This window comes from Xiphias gladius, chromosome 4 (genome assembly GCF_016859285.1).
Source record: "Xiphias gladius isolate SHS-SW01 ecotype Sanya breed wild chromosome 4, ASM1685928v1, whole genome shotgun sequence".
In the NCBI taxonomy this organism is placed as follows: Eukaryota; Metazoa; Chordata; class Actinopteri; order Istiophoriformes; family Xiphiidae; genus Xiphias; species Xiphias gladius.
This window is the reverse complement of record NC_053403.1, coordinates 2,341,802-2,361,854: the sequence shown is the minus strand read 5'-3', so window position 1 is coordinate 2,361,854 and position 20,053 is coordinate 2,341,802. Positions and strand designations below refer to the sequence as shown.

The following is a 20,053-nucleotide window of genomic DNA, read 5'->3' as shown; positions in this document are numbered from 1 at the left end:
GTGCTGATCTTTTGGGATAATTTATGACCATCCAACAGGCTGACAAATTCGACCCCAAAGATCAACACATTAAGTGATTTGTTTTCTGCTCTTGAACTCTCAAGTGCCCCCCCCCCGCCTTTGTTCTTTGGAAATACAAAGCTCACATGATGGCTGCCACAGTGTGCTAACGCCAGAGGGGCAAACCACACCTGCTGCGTTTTCTCAAGGATTTTTGGAGCGTTTTGATTGGCTGCCAATTGTGCGTCAAGGCACGATGCAGTTTCATCTCCACAGGCAGCTGTTTAAATTCACACAAAAGAGCTGTGGACGCATTAACTGTATCTATAAAGGTCCATCGGGGCTCCCAGTTTCATTGACTGGGGTCATGTGTGTATATAAATAATATTTAAATATATATGTTATGCTCTTCCACTCCAAAGTCGGCCTAGTGAAGACAATCTGCGCGCCCGCTGTCTGACAGCCGGTCCTGAGGACATTAACGGCCATAACAAAGATCTTAAGTTGGTGTGGAAGAACAAAGGAACACTTCGGTAGCACTAATGCACAGCTAATGTCTCTCATCTGGTGTAAATGTGGGGTAAGGCTTATGGGATATGTGGTTGAATGTCGTACTGGTAGATACCCACTTAACTGACAGGCTAGAGGACTGTCCGTGAGGACTGTCCGCGAGGACGACGGCCCTCTATAATGACATCCATATCATAACATATCAGTCAAACTCTAAAATTACAAAGGCTAAAGTAAAGTAAAATACCTTTAAATTACTTGTACATTAGTAGTTTTGAGCTCTTTCTTCTTTCGGGGTAAGAGTTCACTTACAGTTGCCGATTCTCCTTTGGAGCCGCTGGACTTGGACATCTTGCCCAGAACCTGGTAGCCATCGATGGACGTGTTTCCAGCAGGCTTGATCTCCTTTTCAGCAACTTCTTGGCAGTCGATGTTGAGTTTGACGCTGTCGGACGAAACCAGGATATGGAGCTTCAGAGAGAAAGAGAAAAGAAGAAGAGAAATGGGAAAAAAGAAGATTTGAGTTTAATGGCACATTCTTTGTTCTACGACCAAGTCTTGTGTCTGGTTTTTATCTTGATGTCCTGCAAATTATTAGGTTATGCCGAGGCTGGCGGTGGAGCCTGAGCTGAGGGTGGATGTGCTCGGTCATCTCCGTTGTAGTTCTGTTTATTGAAACACTGCTGGAATTGAAGAGAGCGCACACCAGAGGAAAACCAGCGCTTCCTTTCCATCCATTCAAAAAGAAAAAAGCGCTCCAACAGGGCAAAAACGCTGCGGCAGAAAGTAGGAAATTAAAGTTTGGACCGAAATGATGGATTGTATAGAAATTCATATGGTGCTTTGATCTTTGAACTTCTCCCGTTGTTTCCCTGAAAATACGAGGCATCAGGGAGTTTAGAGTCACATTTCACTGAAAGATCACTTCCTCACCTTGTTAGGTCAAGCTCCATGTTGTGAAGCGTTTTCCAGGAAAGAGGGCCTTTAAAGTGGTTACTTCAAACCGTGCACCGGGAGAGATGCGCTGGGACAACTTTTTCTGTCCCTTTCGATACCTGACCCTGGCACATCTGTGGATGCCTTTCTCAAACTACCATGTTCTTTGGCGTATACGCTACCTGACTGCACGGAACTCATTGGGTTTAACTTCGCGTGCGTCAACGTGGGGCTCTAACTGTAAAATACGAAGTCTTCAATACATGTAGAGACGGTCATACGTTGCACATATGTTAATCATATTGTTCCCTTTATGAAACCGTGTCGTTATAATAAATCACCCTCTCTCATTTTTATCATATGCTGGCTCGAGGACAGACACACCGTCACATTTAAATTTATCTAATATGTAATGTCTATGACAAACAGTGGTAGGATTGCTGGGGGTGGATCAGAGTCCATGCTGCATTCATTCTGTGAGTCCACAGAACAGCTGAGGCAAAGGCTTTCACTTAATTATGCTTAAGTCACTTAATGATATCCTTCTGCATCCTGTCTTTTCTTCTTCTTGTTCCTTAAGTAATAAAGCCAAACTTCTAAACAGAGATGTTCAGTCTTGTTTTTTTTTTTTGGTTGGTTTTTTTTACTCCGGTTGCTACAAGTTCGCCGTTAAATAAGATGTAATGAAATCTTTTTCACTTTTCAAGCTTTGTTAATAATAATGCAATGATGCAAAAAAAATGTACTTTTATAACAGTAAAGCTTTGGTCGGGGATGCGCTAGGCCGATACACTGGTCTGGTCGCGGTGCACTGGAAACACTTTTTCTGTCCCTATCCCGAAGCCTAAACTCGGAAAATTCGCTGAAACCAATCTGTGTTGTTACTGAACTCATTAAGCAGGTCGGGTTATCGGCCACGATACGCATCAAGTAGAGTTTCTTTGTCCCTGTCACCATGAAATCCACCGTTTCATCTATCAGTATCATTTATTCTGTTAAGGCGGGCCACGGAATCAGGTTTTAGCTCCACGGCGATCCCTGACCTCACGTTACCTTTACCGAAAATGATCCCGCTGGTTTCAGACCGGTGCTTGAGATCAGCAGATATCCTGAGTTGAGGTGTGTGAGTCAGTATTTTTGGTCATTTCGGCTAATCCATGCAGTTTCACAGTAAAGTTCTACTACTGCCTCGGCTCTTATTGTGAAACACATGCAGAAAACTGAAGGTGTAGTATGAGCAGACAAGAAAACTATTTACTGTGGATTGGCCGATACCCGATCCGCCTAATAAGGCCAGTGCCGACGCCGATACTGATTCAGCTGATCGGGTCGGTGCATCCCTACATACCAGCAGCGTTATGTAAAAAAAAAAAAAAAAAATTCCAGCCAGGAGGCTATTGAACAATCCCTTTGCTCATTTACAACGTTATCTAAATAGCTCAGCCTCAGTTCAAAGACTTCTCCCCTTTTTCCCAAAAATCCCTGTTAAAAAAAAAAAAAAAAGTTGGAAGCCAAATCCTCCAAAATTCATTCCTTCCACGTCAGTGAGAGGCATCACATCGGTTCAACTCTAAACTGTAAAATAACTGAGGCAGCAGCGGAATCATCTCCGTTATACATACACCACAATGCATTTCTCCTCACTCAGCTCCCCCTCGCCACATCTCATGATGTCATTTCGCGGTAAGCCATGAGCGCTGACTTTACTACAACTTTTCCTCGAAGCTGGCCCCCCCGAGGCAGCGGCCGGTCGGAGAGAGTCCAGCTGTGAGGAGTGAAAACGCTGCCTTCACAAAGCCACAGAGCAGCCGCGGCTTGCCGCTTGTGGTCAGTCAGCGTCTGCGGAAATGCAGAGGCATGTTTAACACGCCGCAGGGACACGGAGAAATCCAAGAAGGACTTCAGGCAGGGAAGCACAGCGGTGTTTCCATTTAACTTTAGATTTCAGGCAATTATCCGATGCTCCGCAGCTTTCAGTGTCACTCTCAACACTTTCACAGGATACACTCGTCTGTGGACAATGCAGTTCACAGGATATGAGTTTTAAAAGCCAACAACAACACTGACATGGTCAGGCCGACTCTGCCAATATTTAAACGTGATCCGGTCCGTGCCAAAAGCGTCTCTCTCGGACTTGCTTTCTCGCCAAGCTGGAAAATCCTCTGAGATTCAGAGGAAACGCTGATACATTGTTCCTGTAAAACACACACTGATGTGCTAGTCTCATGTGGATCTCGCTCTCTTGTGGATAATATCAGCTATTGCCGGCCACCAGATCTGCCAAAACAAAGGCGGTGCCTGACACAGAATTTCATTCATTTTTCAAGGTGTTCTTCCGGCTTTGGAAAGATTTTGAGCCTCGTTTTGGATTGCGGTTTGATCAAACATCACTTTTCCATCTGAACAAATCTGCACGTAAAATTTATATTAACACATCGTGCAACTTTGTCACCATCAGGTCAGGGATCTCACGTCAAGTATCAAGGGGAAGAATTTCTGAAAATTAAAATGTTGAAATGCAGATCTGCTGTTACGACAAAATGAGTACAACACATCGTTTAAAGGATGAGTCCGGCGACATTCTGGGGCTGCTGCCCTGAATTCCCACTAGTGCACCAAATGCGTCAAACTACTTTTTAAGGTGTGATAACAGCAGTAAGTGGTAGAAACAGCGAGACACAAAAGAAGAAAATGACAGACTGACTTCACTTTTTCTTCCTTGTAGTTTCCAATGAAAAATGGAGCTGATTACAACTGGTGTTTTACAGGCTCCTCGGGCACTTTTGGAACGCACCTTCAACCATTCATGCTGACGTCTAAAAGCACGCTGTGAGTTACAGGCTGTCACAGATGGATGTTTATACAAGTGGAGATGAAACCGCAGGTGGCGGTTTCCTCTGACCTCGGGTCGGTAGGACGAGGTTCATGTTTTCTTTCTCCAGAATGTTCATCTGCCGTCATTCGACCTGAAGCTCTGCCCTGTACTTATTTGTCCCTTACTTGTTTCTGGGGGTCAAAGCGACACTAACACTAGGCCTTACAAAGAAGCAGGTTTTTGACCAAACAGTTGGGACTATTACTCCTGGATCTGAAAGGGGAACTCAGAGAGCAGCACTTTCATAGTGCAGGTCTAGAGAGAAACCGGGCTGGTCAGCCACAGCCAGGGCTGCAACCCAACCACAGGCTAATCCTTTGCGCATACTCCATTGTCTTGTGAGATCAGGAAGAAGGAGGCCGTCAATATGTAAAACTCTCCCCCCTGGCAGTTTTTGGAATAGGGTGTCATATTTATTTTCTAACTGACAGAGAACATAACTTACTGTGATAAGCCGAGTGTTTTAAGTAGCTGTGGTCAGTGAGGAACATTTATTACACTCGGGGTGAGGAACATGCTGAGGGCTGCCATCCCTTATTTGATGAGAAGATGACGACATCCCAATACATCAAGATATCGTCCGAAACTCAGACAACCTGTCTTCTATCAACACACTACTTATCTCTCTTTGACCTCTCCCTGACACTGGCACTCTTTTCACAGTGTTATTTTTCAGATGAATCTGTCTGATAGCTCTTCCTCTGTTTCAGTAAAGAGCAGCAGTCAGAGCATCTTCATTTTCTATCTTTGTTTTTTTAGCTCTCTGAGTCTGAGCAAACCTTACAGTCACCGGTAGACCTGTTAATCTATTTCTCTGCAGCTGGCGCAGATCATTCAGCGACGGCCGAGAGGATCTTTCACTCGCTTACGTCATCCTTGTTTAGTCCCGTCAGACCGCAGATATGCTCAGAAGCTGTTAAGGTGTCCACAACCGATCTGACAGTCTGCCTGATCTCTGCTGTTAAACACATTTTGGGGGAGGATTTCAGAGATCCATCCAGTGCCGAGTGACCTGGTTGGTAAAGTGCTGCGGGGGGAAAGGGGATTAGCGAAGTCAGACGTGATGATGTGGCGGACCCTGACACCTCCGTAAATCTGGCACAATAACAGACCCGAACGTCAACTCGCAGGGAGACTGCAGTCGGGTTTAAGCAGGCTTTCTAAATCATGTTTTTTTTTCTTTTCTGCAAAGCACTGACAGCAAGTTCAAAATGTCCCAGTAAGCTGCGAAGGTTCGCCGCTTCTTTAACTGACATGCACTGAGATCTTTAAGTGTTCGAAAAGATTCTGAAATTATAGGGAGTTGCTTGAGAGCTCAATGACAGAAAAAGGAAAAATCGAGACTGAACACGTCAAAGGTTTTAACCCCCACGACGTACACATGTCTGCCCTACCGCAGAGCCCTTGAGCAAGAAGCTGGAATCCAGGGCGCTACCGGGGCTTATGGCCATCTCTGATCTCTGACCTCTTTGTGGAGGGAGGGAGGGCAAGAAAGAATTTCACCCTCTGGCAGGCTGCATCACTTTCTCTTTCTCTCTGAAGGTCCTATTAATTCTATCACATCTGAAACATGTCTGGGACGTCTTCCAAAAAGTCTTATTTTGGGCTGACCGGGTTCATTTTAATCCCATTTAGATTTCACAAGAAGTCATTTCTGTGTCTTCTGTGAAAAAAACCCAAAATTGAAGCTCTACTCAAAACTCATCATTAAAACTCCTAAACTGACTATTTTTCTGTCAGAGAGAAGAGAGAAATTGCAGAACAAAAAGACAAGAAGAAAAAGACGTCAAAAAATAAATTATGGCTCAAACTGCTCAGAGGAGTAGAATTATCAGGGGGCGGGTGTCCTCAACGGACAGCAGGTAATCTGCAGACAGGCAATCTAAATCACTGACAGTCCCTGCTATTATTACAAATTGCCCACTGAGAGACGGACTTTAAAGCAACCCTGCTGACTCCGACGTCTCGCCCTGCAGCCGACGCAACGTACAGAAGCATGCTGGGAGGTTAAACAACAGATCAGCAAGAATTCCCCCGCGGTCGGCTACCAGAGGTTACGGAGGCAAGGCCGAGTGTCTGCCTCCCAGAATTCCTCCCAAACTGGGAGGAGAGGGGGAAGTCCCACCTCCCCCGCTGGCGCTCCTCAGCTGATGTAACTGCTTAATAGCGATAGCAGTGACCCAGTATTTTCCAGGCGAGCATCCCAGCGGGGACCGCGGTGCATTTTAAATGATCTCCCCCTCTCAGAGGAGCTCATGGATCTTTGTGAAACTTTGTCGTATCGTATCGACCGTCCACACTGCTTCCCCTCAGCAGTACGTCTTGTCAATCAGGGTTGCAATCAGCAATTTTCTGTGCCGGCAGACTAGCATGGTCTTTGAGGAGTCTCGAAATGTCTTCAAAACCGGGATTAGTGTCAAACGACCTTGTGGGCTTGTCAAAGTTTAGTTTTACTTCTGTTTGGTAAAAGAGCTGTTGCTTGACCGAAATCAAACAATCTTGAAACTGGAGCCGCTAATGCGGACTCAATTTGAATTTCACAAGGGTTTTGAAGAATCTTAAGTACTTCAAGTTGAAAAACAGGGGAAAACATCATCAAAGCAGGGCTAAGAAATCAGGAGCATTAATTTCCATCGCTCCATCTCTGGATGGATGTTTAAACTAAACCAGCTCCTCTGGAGTTAGACTGTCTATTGATCCTTTTATGACATCCAGAAGACACAGATGGCCACCTACATCAGTCCATTAGAGGGTTTGAATTGTATACGGTCCAAAAACAAAAATAAAAACGCAGCCCCAGGTTGCAGCACATGAGCATCATGCAGCTCTGCGTTTTACAACGTGCAGAGGACCATCTGTTTGTCTGAGCTGACATAACTCTTCAGGAACACGTCTGTAGTTGCATGTGAGATGCTCTGCCTGTAATATACAACATATTTGGAATCTCAGGCATCCGCAGTATCTGTGTGATCTCGGGATGTCCAGCGAGAACAAAGCAGAGCGATTTGATTGATGTGTCACGCCTCAGTCACATCTAGAACCAAAAACTGTTACATAATTCAACCATTAAACACATATTTCACTTTCAGCTCTGCTCTGTTCAATTTTAAATGTTTCACCGCCAAAACCACATACGGACTATGTAGCGCTGCAACTTTGGAAAAACTTTGATATCTAACATCCCTGTAGTGTGTGTAGGCTGCTGACGAACTACCTTTTCTGTACAATAAATGAACCTGGAGCAGGGTTGTCAGTTCTGTCTCGGGTATTTCGCATTCTTTTGGCTTTAATCCCGCCCCGATGAATGGCAGGGTGTCCGTCTGATGGCCCCTGCATCTGTGCTGTGTTTACCTTGTGGAAGCTTCCATGGAAGATCCCCTTCACTTGATCGTTGTCGAATGTGACCCTCTGGATGTCACCGCGCTCGTCTTTGTTGTAGAACGACACGGTGCGGCTGGAGGCTGAGCAGAGACGGAAAAAATATCAAACAGGTGTCTTTATTTTAGGAATAATTTGTGACTCATATGTAATTGTGCAAAAGTGGAAAACATGTTTACATGAGAGGATCAACCTGGAGCTGCTAGTGGACAGTTTGGGCAGTTTTCTTCTCTTCAAGTATTTTTTTTTCCTAACTCATTTCCTTCAGCTATTAATTTTTCTGCCTTGTTCACCAAACCAAGTCGTGATAATAGTATAAATAATAGAAAGTTCCTGCAAAATAAGGCTGAATATCATCAAAAACCTTTTAGAGTTGATTTCTGTTCCTCTATAGCTTTGCCAATTTAAGACATCAAACCTGCACTGCTGCCGTGCAGGAAATTAAATCAGACACAATGCCTCTATGCTGCCTTTCAAACAGTATTGTGTTGCAACTGTGCCGCAGAGTTTTATTCTAAATTTGTGAGCAGGGTATTGAGATTTACAGTATACACACCAGAGCAATTGATTAATGAAGAAACTTTACGGGTAGAACAGCATAGCCCACTTTCCAAACACACTGTTGGCAACTAACTTGCCATTCTGATTCGGTCGTTTTACAGAACATGGCCTGAAGGCCAATTTAAACTCCAATATGTTCTGATTTGTCGATGAGGCCTGATTTGGTCAGAATGATTCAAATTGGGGCCATATTGCCCGGCCCAATGATGAAATGATCCTATCATGTTCGTTGGGGACTGGGTCAAAATTAAAGCAGCAGAGGTCGAGATATCCTGACTTTTATCCCCTTGGAGTGGGCCAATCTCCTCAGACACTGGATCCTACAATTCAAATAATTTCAATCTGTAGTCCCCGACTTTACGGAAGACATTACGCAACTGTTTCCACAGGCTGAATGTTAATCTTTACTGTATGATTAGCGAGCTGATTGTCATCTGTAAAACCAGTGGAGCGTCCATTTAAAAACAACAAACAAAATGTGTTTTTGTTTTAACAGTGAGATACAGTTCAATGCACTTAACATCACCATGGTTTCAGACGTGACTGTGCAAACATTTGCCATGATGTAATATACATCAAAGTAAGAAAAATGTTGGAATCATGGTTTTTTCTCTTTTTCAGGTTCATTAAAGAAAACGTATCAGTGCATTAACATTGGAAGAAAGGTTCATTTTTAATGTCTTTCTGCCTCAGGGGTTGTATTTGATTCTTTTCCCTTCTAAAAAAAAAACAACACTGTTGCAGACAACTGAATCACGCCGCCCTATTACCCAGTTTTAAAAGCAAAAGTTTAAAATTTTGGGAAAAACACTGGGCTTTCTGGCGAAGAGTGAGATGAGAAGATTGATACCACGTTCATATCAAACACGAAGCTCGACCCAGGAGATGGGTAACTTAGCTCAGCTCAGCTCGGTACAACGACTGGAAAAATGCTAGCACAGTTAACTCTCCCCCAAAGGCGAATAATCGTATCTCCCAAAATGTCAAACTATTCCTTTAATCATGTAGCGTTTCCTTCTATAGAGGATCTGAACCTCAGTGTCATCCAAGCGTTGTTATACAAGAGCCAGGACGAGTGATCATCACTGGGTGATTTCGGCTGAAGCCCGAGAGAGTCCTGCTGACAGACTGAAACTGAGGCCTTACTAGATCCAGCTGAGCCCGGGCCGATGACGAAAGATTCTCGTGGTAAAAAGGAGTCGGCTCGGTTATTAACTGGGACCGAAGCAGCCGGAGGGAAAAGCCTCAAAGACTCATTACACCCCACGCAGCTTGTGTCAAGATCTGATACAATACAATGAGGTACAGCTGCCCCCCCCAACACACACACACACACTTCCATGCTGTGTTTTCATGCCAGTACCCTCTTTTCACTGCACACACACCAGAGGATAAGGATATTGATATTTACGGTCAATGGTGACGCCGGTCTCTGGCTTGTGGTCCTGGCTTGACACCTGCCAGATGTCGAAGGCCTCGTTGGGCGAGTCGGGGAGGAGGCGGAACATGAGGATGATGGTGTAGGCGTGGGGAAGACCTTGAGGGTGGATCTCTCTGTTCATGAGACAACATGTTGGAGTAACTTAAATGTTGAAGGAGGTTACCTGTCGCAGATTCCTAGATCAAAATCAAAATCTACTTGGATAATTTACTTCCAAAATATTAATACAGTGGCTCGTAACACTCCAAAAAGGATCCATTCTACACATTCAGTACTTTTACCTTGAAATGTCTTCTTCTGCCTTCATACTATTTGAAAAAACTCCTGTACCTTCACAATGAAGCGTTTTTACAGCAGTTTTTTAGCAGTTTTGCTACTTCTACTGGAGAGAAGGATGTGAAAAAACTTTTTTCCGACCCTGTTTCAGTTATCGTGTTAGAGCAGGATGTTTCCCATTTATCCCTCTGATATCAATAGAAATTTTGGAAGGTCAAACCTGGTAAACATTCAGAACTCAAGCTGTTTTTTCCACCACTTTGGTGATGCGTGTGAAATTATGGATACGGGACGCCTGTGTTGGGGGGTGGCCAGCGTTAACAGTCGAGTTTGTGGTTGGGTTTGCACTCACTGGCCTGGTGGGGGCTCGTTGTACGAAACTGCTTCAAAATGGACTGAAAAGCTGTTTAAGAGGCAGGCTGCCCTCTGTCGTGACCTGCAGCTCAGTCTGACCTCAGAGCATCGTAAATCCTCGGACCCACTTTGTAAAGAGAGCGAGCTCAAACAGTCCGAACACAGCTGTGCAGGATGCGTCACGTTACCGACCTGGACAACTTGGATGTGTTAAAAACATTAATGATGACAAATCTGCTCTTACACCGGGAGGCTCCAGGAGAAAGAGCTGGTTGTGATCAGCTGTGAATGTTTCTCCCTGCGGAGTTTCGTGATTTAAGCCACACAAAGTGTCTGGCGTTGAAGTTGTGAGAATTAGTGATTTTTTGTTTATCTGGCACATCTGTACCATGCTATTAACAAGAAAATGGTAGGCAATACAAACAATTAATACAAAAGAAATAAATTGCTGGATTATTCAAATGGTCCTTTCTCATGAGGGGTTCATTTGAAATAAGTGAAACATGTGCGGTTAAATCTGAGCATGTTATTTTAGACCAGGTAAAACTAGTCCTTTTGGGTCCACTAACCAAGAATTATCAGAGTCTTGGACAAACGCTAAAAAAATATTTTTTTTAATCTTTTTTAAAAGAAAGAGATATTCATTCATCTTAGAATATGAACACAAATCCCCAGGGACATGTTTTAGCTTTGAGACAAGAACGATTAAAGAAACCTTGTGTGAGAAATGAGCTTCTGTCCTGCTGGTCCTCAGAGTAAACTGAAAGTGGGTTGTAACTTGAGTTGTGTGCAGCTATCTAGATAAACCAGCTAGCTTCCAGAGTCATGAGTGGCTTAATAATGAATGAACAAGTAACTGCAATAAAATATCTTTGACTCTGACCACATTTCTTTTTTTTCCCCTTCTTTCTAGTTTGAGCCAAGTCTTTTGTGCAGACGTGTTTGTTAATCTACAACTGTATTAATGCAAAACAGGACAGGAGCAGCTTGTTTATCTATCGTTCTCCAAACACAATTAAGCTTAAAAAAACCCCATCATGACACTGGTCGACTGAACTACGACAAAAGCCCAGTTATTGCATGTGAAACTCACGTCGTGGGCTGAGACAGGAAGGCGTTCTTGTGGAGTCTGTAGGCTGTGTAGCTGTTGAAGGAGCCTGGCTCCATGGACACGCCTTTGACCTGACTGTAGGTCTTCTCTGTCAGGTTGAACGCCTCGAGCATCCTGAAGCCTGTAACACAAACACATCAGGGGCTTTGTCTTTCAACCTTCAAACCTCTTATTGCACAGTCGCCAGTGGGGGAATTCACGATGTTTTAAAGGGGACAGCAAGTGATTTAAGCTCTTGATAAATGAGTAATATGTGTGTGTTTACCAGGTGAAGTAAATCCATTCAGGAAAATCAAGGGACAGGCTGTGGAACAAGAGAGAAAAGCATTTCACAACAAATTCAACAACAGAAGCTGAAACGGTTTCTGTATTGTCGCAGAAGAATTTTTATTTTTCAAACTCACATGACGTTGCAGTTTCACAGATGAAGGTAATCAGGTTCTCTTTGATGGTGTCAAAAGCATCAAAGTCATCTACTACGAAGACGTGCCTGTCGGTGGGTTTGCTGCCGATCCCCTGCAGCTCGACAAAATCCACGTCGGCCACACCGATGGCAAAAACGCTGTAACCTGAGGACGGGACACACAAAAGCAGTCAGAATGCAAAATAATGTTTGGCAGGTTGGGAGGCAAGACAGTAGTCTGAGCTTCCACCTAATTCCGTCCAATCATCCCAGAGTGAAGGGAACGAAACCAAACACAGCTAAAAATATCGTTTGAAAAACTTTCACCAGAGCGGTTTCAGTAATGTGCATTAGTCAGGCTGGTACAGTCAGACGCATTGCTCTCTTCTCTAAGAGTGTTCGTCCAACCTCAGTCGTCATGGTTGAAAACCGCAGACCAAGCAGTCATTAAGAAGCCAGTAAAGACTGGATCCAGCTCACCATGTCAACTAAGTGACTGTAGGACATTCTGGTGATAAAACACTGATGACTTCAGCGAACTCAGTGTCCATTACCTGCATGCTGCAGCTTGGCGGCGTTCTTCTTCACCTCGTCCTGAGATCGTCCGTCTGTGATCGCTACAACGACCTTGGGGACGTTTCTTCTCATTCCGTTTTCCGACGCAAAGGCCCTGTCGTAGGTGTGTTTCAGTGCCACTCCTGCTCAGCAGAGAAGGAGAGGAAAACTGTTGTTGAATGACAACAATATGGAATATTTAACAATCATAAGAGAGGCTGGTTTTGGTGCAGCCATCTCACCGGTCTACATACAGCACAAAGTAATCCACAAGATACTGGAACAACAGGATGATATAACAGACTTTAAGTTATGTGATGGGGGATCGAACCTGTCTTGGTGTTTCCTCCTCTGTAGTGAATGTAGTGAAGTGCAGACATGGCGACACCTTTGTCTTGGTAGGTGTTGAGCTTGAACTCTGTCTTTGCCTCGTCGCTGTACTGCACGAACGACACCTGGATGGAAAGACACACGTCGCTGACATTAGCAGGAAGTCAGGTCAAGTCTAGTAATACAGCCCAAGATCACAATTTTGCCCAGACGGACTTACAACAGTGTACAACCACCTCTAACCAAAGTCCCTGATTTTGAAGAGGAGAATGCCACAGAAAACTTTATCAGAGAAACAAATAGAGAAAGGAAATAGCAACAGAGGTGGGATCCCTCCTCAGCTCAGGTAGAGATCCAGCAGGTCATATATACAGAACACACCGCTACACTAGTAGTGTAGTAGAATCACAGAAACACAGTAATCAACCAAGAACTGCAAAGCAGCTCAAGAATAACTTTATTTATAAAACTGTATTTATATTTATATTACAGTTTAATTTAGCCATATACCAAGTATTATAATATTATAATATAATAATAATATATGTTAAGTTTGAGAACTTGTTTGATAGTGTCCCTGATGTTTTAGTTTTTTTTTCTCAATAAATTCTCAGACCTTCATTCATACTCGTGTAGGTCTTCGAAGGACTTTAATTTACCTTAATGTGGAACATCTTAGTGTCAGTGTAGTACCGTTGAATCTACAGAGATCCCAGTGGAACAGTTTGACTGACAGAAAGTCATCTACTTGGAGACCCAATTGAAAAAACATCTCATTATCACTGCCAAAAAGAATCCTTTCATTTCATTGTTTTCTCTTATCCTTTCTTCAGTTTTTTATTAAAAGTTCCCCTCTTCTTTTTCTTTCAGCTGCTGTTTTTGTTCTTATTTGTTTTGTCTTGTCTGATGTTGCTATTTACATTTTATTGACTCTTCCTTTTTTTCGTACTGGGAAGGACTTTTATAAGGCTTCCCTCCTCCCCGGCACATATCCACCGAGCTTTATCACTGTACGTCTTTTACCGCAAAGTTTTAATTGGTCAAATAAAAGCAAAACATTCGCGATCCAAACCTGCATTCCCGAGGGTCCGATGACATCAAAAGCGCCGATCATGCTGGAGACGAAGTGCACGACTTTGATGAAGCTGTCCTCGCCGATACTCCAGGAGCCATCGATTAGGAATACCACATCTGCTCTGGCACCTTTGCAAACTGAGGCAAGAAAACAAGTCAATGAGGAGCTTTAAAGTCCACCGGCCAGACCTCGGCGCTGCATAACCAACACCAGTGGAGAAAATAGCCTCATCACACGGCATAATTATTGTTTGCGAGCCGGAGAGCATAAAAAAGTCAGCTTACGCATGCAACAAAAACAAAAGGATTGAGAAAAATGATGTGTTGGGGCGATGTACTGTATAGTGATAATGAGTTTCACCGATAAATAGAAAATACGGGCAAATCAAAACAAGGAACATTTGGACACCAGAAGGGGTTGAAAGTGAGCTCTCATTAATGGGTTCATCTCAGACGAATATGAATCGGGTAAAAAGCTTTTAATAATCTTTGCACACTTTGCAACCTTCTCTATCCTTTCTTCCTTTTTATAAACAAGTTTTACACAATGCGGAACAATACAAACAGATTGTTTGGACTGGTCTGTCCTCATTTTTCAACACCCAAGTTGTTGGTTTTTAATGGGCGTGTTCCCTGTCATGCACCCCACAGGGCCAGCAGCACATGTGGTTGCTATTAATTCACTGCTGGCATGAGTCGGATCCAGAAAGAGTCAGCGTTCCAACCGTCACCTGGGCCAAAATGCTGCACTGAGGAGTTTCCAACCAGAGCTGAGCTCGACCCACTCAGCCCTGGGATGATCCGTGTTTTCCACAAAATTTGTCTTTTAATGGGGAATATCGGCTTTGTTGAACCCGGTGTTTCTGAATGCAATACAGCATTATGGAGTCCTGGGGGGATGCTTAACCATCCTAAGTTTCGCATTCATGCTTCCATTAACTTCCATTTAAGTTAAACATCAGCAAACTGTTTGCTATACTCTGTGTATTGTGGATAAATTTGCATCTGCATCGATTACATCGCGTGAATCATCCAGCGAAACAGTGGACAGACAGGAGAATTTATTCAAGTTTAACTCAAATCACATTTTATCCTCCCTTTTTTGTGGTCAGAAATCACTGTACTGTCTGTTTGCATCGTTCATAATTTTTTAATTATACAAAAGAAGAAAAACAGGTCTTTGGAGAAATTTCAGAAACGCTGCTTTTGCCTCCAGGTGCCGGAGTGGGCAGGCCAGTTGCACGCGCTGGGTTAACAGCTGAGCCGGCAGGGGCAGGGAGACACTACGTAAACAAACTTATGTTGCTAACTGGAGCTTCCAAGCCAAAGGCAGATGGTCTTGAACAATAAGGATCACAACATTTTGCATCTAAACTGACTGATCTTAACTTTTGCAGGTATGTTTTTCACCTTGTCTTGGGCCCAGATAAGCGGCCAAAAATGGATGACTTGTCACTGTGACTGTCAGCCTATGATAGAACAATGACATTACTGCGTGATGCAAATAGATGATGTAACAAATCAGATTATATGCAAAGATGGAGTCACTCCTTTAAAAGATGCTCAGCGGGTGCATACGCTGAACAAACCTCTGCTGTGTTGGCTGTTGGCTGCTGGCTCCCTGCGCACATGAATGGAATAAATAATTGAATCATTCAGTTCTTCTAGACGTTCCAAATGTCATCCGGCCGAATGGATTAAATTCTGATAATGAAAAGAGTAATTTCCCGTGGTTTTTGACACACAGAAAAATGTATTCGCTGTTCAACAGCTGCTCTCTACTCAGTGACTGTGTATGGGGGAGAAAATGCCTCGAGCCAGCGTGTGCCACATGACGAACGCGGAGGTTGCAGTACCCCGAGCGGCCACTACGCCAATATCGCCTCACAACCCAGATGCAGGCAGAAAAACAGTGGACATTATGACTGCTATGTTAACATTCAGGGGGCGCTGTCACAAATCAAAAACAGATCTTTATGCTGTAGCAGATAAAAACATGCAATTTGATTTAATTGGATTATGCCATCACATGTTTACCTGCCCACGCGGGGGGGATGGTGGGTGGAGGTGTTGGAGTTGGTGGGAGTGTTGGAACCGGAGTTGGCTTCACCACTAAGAGAAACAGAAACAGACACAGACACAAACCGTCATCGACACATTTGTAATAAATAGATGTTGTATAATGAAGTCATTGTTTTGGATCAGCCCTGCGAGTTGATGTAAGTCGGATCTCAGACACAACAACATGTCGGAGCGATGTTTTCCCTTATAAATCTGAGGCGACAGCATCCGGAGGGGTGTAAATGTCGCCTTCCACTGACCATGTAGACGCTGCTGGTTTATGTTCAACGAAACATGAGGGACAGGAACGTCCCGCTAGTGTATGTTTGCTGTGATTTCGACTGGAGTTTTTTAAAAAGAAAACATCTTGTCGGTGTATTTCAGTTTTGTCGGTGTTGCTTGAATGGCACAAAGGTTTTTCCACCAATGACCCTTTTAATTCATTTATTAATTGTCAGATGTGGTAACTGCATTAATGGTTCAATGAGTCAATAATAATGTTGCTGTACACAAAAAAAATAATGAAATGAAAATAACAAGGGACAATGATGGAAATAAGTCCAGGACTTTTTTGTCCTATGCCTGAAAATGTCTGGTATGTTGTTCTTTTTGTTTAATTTTCATTTGTTTCCCAATTGTTTATACTGCACTTAAGTCGCACATATGATATTCTATGTCATACATTCAATGGACAGTGTCGCTCGCATTATGTAGGCTCAGTTAGGTTTTAATATAGGTAACGATTGGGTGTTATATCTTGTTATAGTGTTCTAGTGAAAAATAATCGCTCTCCCATCATCTGGTCAATGAATGTAATGACAGAACACACAAGCAGCAGCAAGTTTAGTCAAAGCTTTGACCTGTTAGTATTCATAAATGAAGTCATTTGTATGTAAGGTCAGAGTTAATTGAATTTCAGTTTGAAAAACAACGAATTCACAGACTGGGCACTTACAAGTTCTCTCTTTGGTGCTGACGCCTGGTCCCTCCAGATTTGGGGTTTGGACGAAGACGGTGGCAGTGTACAGAGCATCTGGAGAGAGTCCATCAAAGCAGTACTGAGGCATGCCGGCGGGGATGGTGATCTCGTGTTGTCCTTTAGTGGAGGCTACAGAGGAAGGAAAATGGACGCCATTACTCCGCCACTAATCAAATGAGATATTAACAGAAATAAAAATTCACTGTATTATTCTGAACGAAATTTAGTCCCATTTGAAATCGGCGGGTTAGACCACTTATGTCACACTTGAAAGATGACACTAGACACTTTAGTTAAGTCAAAGAGGTTCCAGTGGGAAGATGCTCCACTCGCTCTTCCTTTGTTAGACTATATAGTGTATTCCAAAACTTTTCAACGTGGTGCATCTTTCCCAGGAGAACCGTCGTTGAACAAGTGAAGTTGCTTGTTTTTTGGGGTTATAAACAGGCATTTCACTCTTCTTCGAAAACAGCCTAGTGGTGGAATACGTGCATTGAAAAGACGTAAACAGGAAATCTCCTGATCAATTTATTTAGCGTTCATCTAAACATTTTTAAGGGACTCAGCAGTCGGTTTGATTACATTCAGAAAGAAACACTGACTCATGTACTGTGACTGTAGCCACTAAGTGAAAGCAGGAGGGCACCAAGGACATTGAGCAGCTCCAGGGATCGTTGTAGAAGTCTGGAAATTCGCAGCCCCAGCCTTGTAAACCAAACCCCATGGGTTTTATACAGCTTTTTGGCTCTGAATCATCCGAAAAGATTAATGTAAGTGGTAAAAACTAAGATATTTACTCACTGTACGTATCTCCCGGGGTATGAGAGCATTGATGATTATTATCAGAGTCTCAAAGTTTACTTCCCAGGGCACTTACATATATGGCTTTCAAAGCTTACATCCGGGCCCACTGGCTTGTAATGTTGGCAGCCTCAGCCTCAGCCTGTATTTCAGCTTTGCAAATGACAAAAAGGAATTTTTATTTTACAGCATTTTTGCTCCTTTCTGTGCTCCATTTCCTACAGTCTATATGTTTGGATTTATTGATACATGCTCGGTTTATTTTTCAAATTTGGCATCTTTAGAGCTACTATTAAAGCCTCTGACAACTTGGTTTCAGATCTTCAGTATTTCCCTACAAATTTCAATATTTCAGACTCAAAAAAGGGTTTTGCTTGACTTGATCTGAATGTTCAACGAGGGAGAAGGAGAAGACATCTGATCATGAGAAATCCCTGAAGTTTTTTGTGGAAAAACTAGATCTTCTTAGTGTTGATGTATTTACTGTTTGGTTGCTAATGGAGGAAAATAAATGATTACTTCAAGTTGCTTTAAATCTTGCTAAGCCACTGATCCATCTCAATGTCTTTGTGATGAACAAACCCAACAACTAACCCAGAGAAGTGTTTACATGTCTGCATTGCTGGGCAGTGATATATTCATAATAAGGTTTACTGTATACACTGTGCGCTTTAGTGAGCGCAAACAAACAAAGCATGTTTATTGCAGAAACAGCTGCCATGGGTGGTGATGCTACTTTTCAGCATGAATGACTTTAATTAAGAAGGATTTGATGATTTTCTGTCAAATGACAGAATCCAGGAGCTCTGGTGATAGAATCTTTTCAGAAAAAGCTCCGTAATATCAACAAGTAATGATGGAAGTCGCTTAATATAAATCGTTCTGGGCAACGTCTCGTGGTCAGATCTGCTCCAGAACAGTGGCCCTCATTTATCAAGATGGAAGAAACACACAGATTTGTACAGGGTCAATGTTGACCAACATAATCCCTGAAACATTTCAGATGGATATTAGTTGATTCTGAAGATTGAGAAACTGGCAGCCACACGTTCTTCTCTAACCAGTGTTTCCATGGCTTTTAAAATATGGAGGCAATATCGATGGAGAAAACCTGAGCTCACTGTTTTTCCACTCACTCATCTCACCACCGTCTCCGACTGCTGTTTGTATTTCCACTTGAGAACAAACAGTTGACTGATTTGTTGACTTGAGAGCATCGCCTGCCGCCTCTCACTGGGCCAGATTCTCACGCAGAGGATTTCTGATGCTCTGCTAGCTGTTGACCCGCCATCTGTCTCACGCTAGCAGACCCATATTTGTTCTGGCAACCCGTCGCAGAGCGCAAAAGGCTAATGACTACCATATAGATATTTAAATATTGATGCTCCCTTCCCGGGTTTTTCTGCTCTTTAACTGCTAACCCGTGTCCATGCGTGAATATGAACCAGATGGGAATCAAAGACCCTGCAGTAATTGAAAAGGATGTAATCTGTGCAGACAGAGACACAATTAAAGCATGGTGGTCGGGGGCTTTCAGTCCTGGCCAAAACTTGCATCTTGCTTCGAGTAATAATCACAAGGAGCAGGCCTGGATATAAACAGTCTCTGAGAGGAAAATAAAAAAAGTCTAGACATGATCCCAAAAGCAGACACAGCCTGCTAGACGCCGTGAAGGGTCCGCCTGAATCAGCAGAAGAGCATCCACAGCCACAGAGATGATCTCATGCGGAGATATGCCTTCGGACATCTGCTGGGAGTCTAACGAGTCACCTTCGATAAGGATCTGACCGTGAAAGTGGACCACACTGCTTTCTTCAGGTGCACACATCAATCTAAGGTATCCGTAGAGGGCGTTTGTGGTAGTAGGGAAACTCACTGTCAAGAATTCTAAATGAGAAATCAATTTGTGTCGCATCTGCTCGGTTTTCTCTCCTGTAATTCATTCAAGTTGGACATTGCAGTCTTTCTGCATGTTTTAGCCCACAGATCGTTAGAGCTGAATCAATTATATGATCAAAGAAAAATCAATCTGCAACAATTTTGATAATCAATTCATTGTTTAAGTCATTTACCAAATAAAAAACCAACCATTCTTTGGTCTTAGGCTCTCAAATGTGAGGATCTGCTGACTTCCTCTGTTTTAGATCATTGTCAACTTAATGTCTCTGGACTGTTGGTCAGACAAAAAAACAAGGCATCTGAAGACGTCACCTTGGGCTCTGGGAAAATTGTGATGAGCGTTTTTCATTTATCTTTGATGTTTTTTTTAGATATTAACAATCAAAAAAAGAGAGGCTGGATTAATTGATAATACTTTACATCAGAGCGAACCTTTTTGCAAACCATGCTGATGTGTTTTAGAAATTTAGACGCAATCTCTCTACTATTCCAAGCATCTATTGGCCTCC

At 43.1% G+C, this 20,053-nt stretch overlaps 1 protein-coding gene across 3 annotated transcripts in view; it reads right to left on the bottom strand.

The window, feature by feature from the left end:
- The window catches only part of col12a1b (collagen, type XII, alpha 1b), a 142,474-nt gene that overhangs the window by 24,007 nt on the left and 98,414 nt on the right, over positions 1-20,053 (bottom strand). For all 3 annotated transcript variants that reach the window (XM_040124896.1, XM_040124898.1, XM_040124897.1), the window contains 11 exons: positions 16,821-16,973; positions 15,842-15,916; positions 13,803-13,942; positions 12,732-12,855; positions 12,400-12,543; positions 11,847-12,011; positions 11,708-11,746; positions 11,425-11,563; positions 9,672-9,814; positions 7,673-7,782; positions 823-981 (listed from right to left, as the gene is read on the bottom strand). In XM_040124896.1, coding sequence (XP_039980830.1) covers positions 823-981; positions 7,673-7,782; positions 9,672-9,814; positions 11,425-11,563; positions 11,708-11,746; positions 11,847-12,011; positions 12,400-12,543; positions 12,732-12,855; positions 13,803-13,942; positions 15,842-15,916; positions 16,821-16,973 — 1,391 coding nt within the window. The remainder of the gene's footprint in view (positions 1-822; positions 982-7,672; positions 7,783-9,671; positions 9,815-11,424; positions 11,564-11,707; positions 11,747-11,846; positions 12,012-12,399; positions 12,544-12,731; positions 12,856-13,802; positions 13,943-15,841; positions 15,917-16,820; positions 16,974-20,053) is intronic.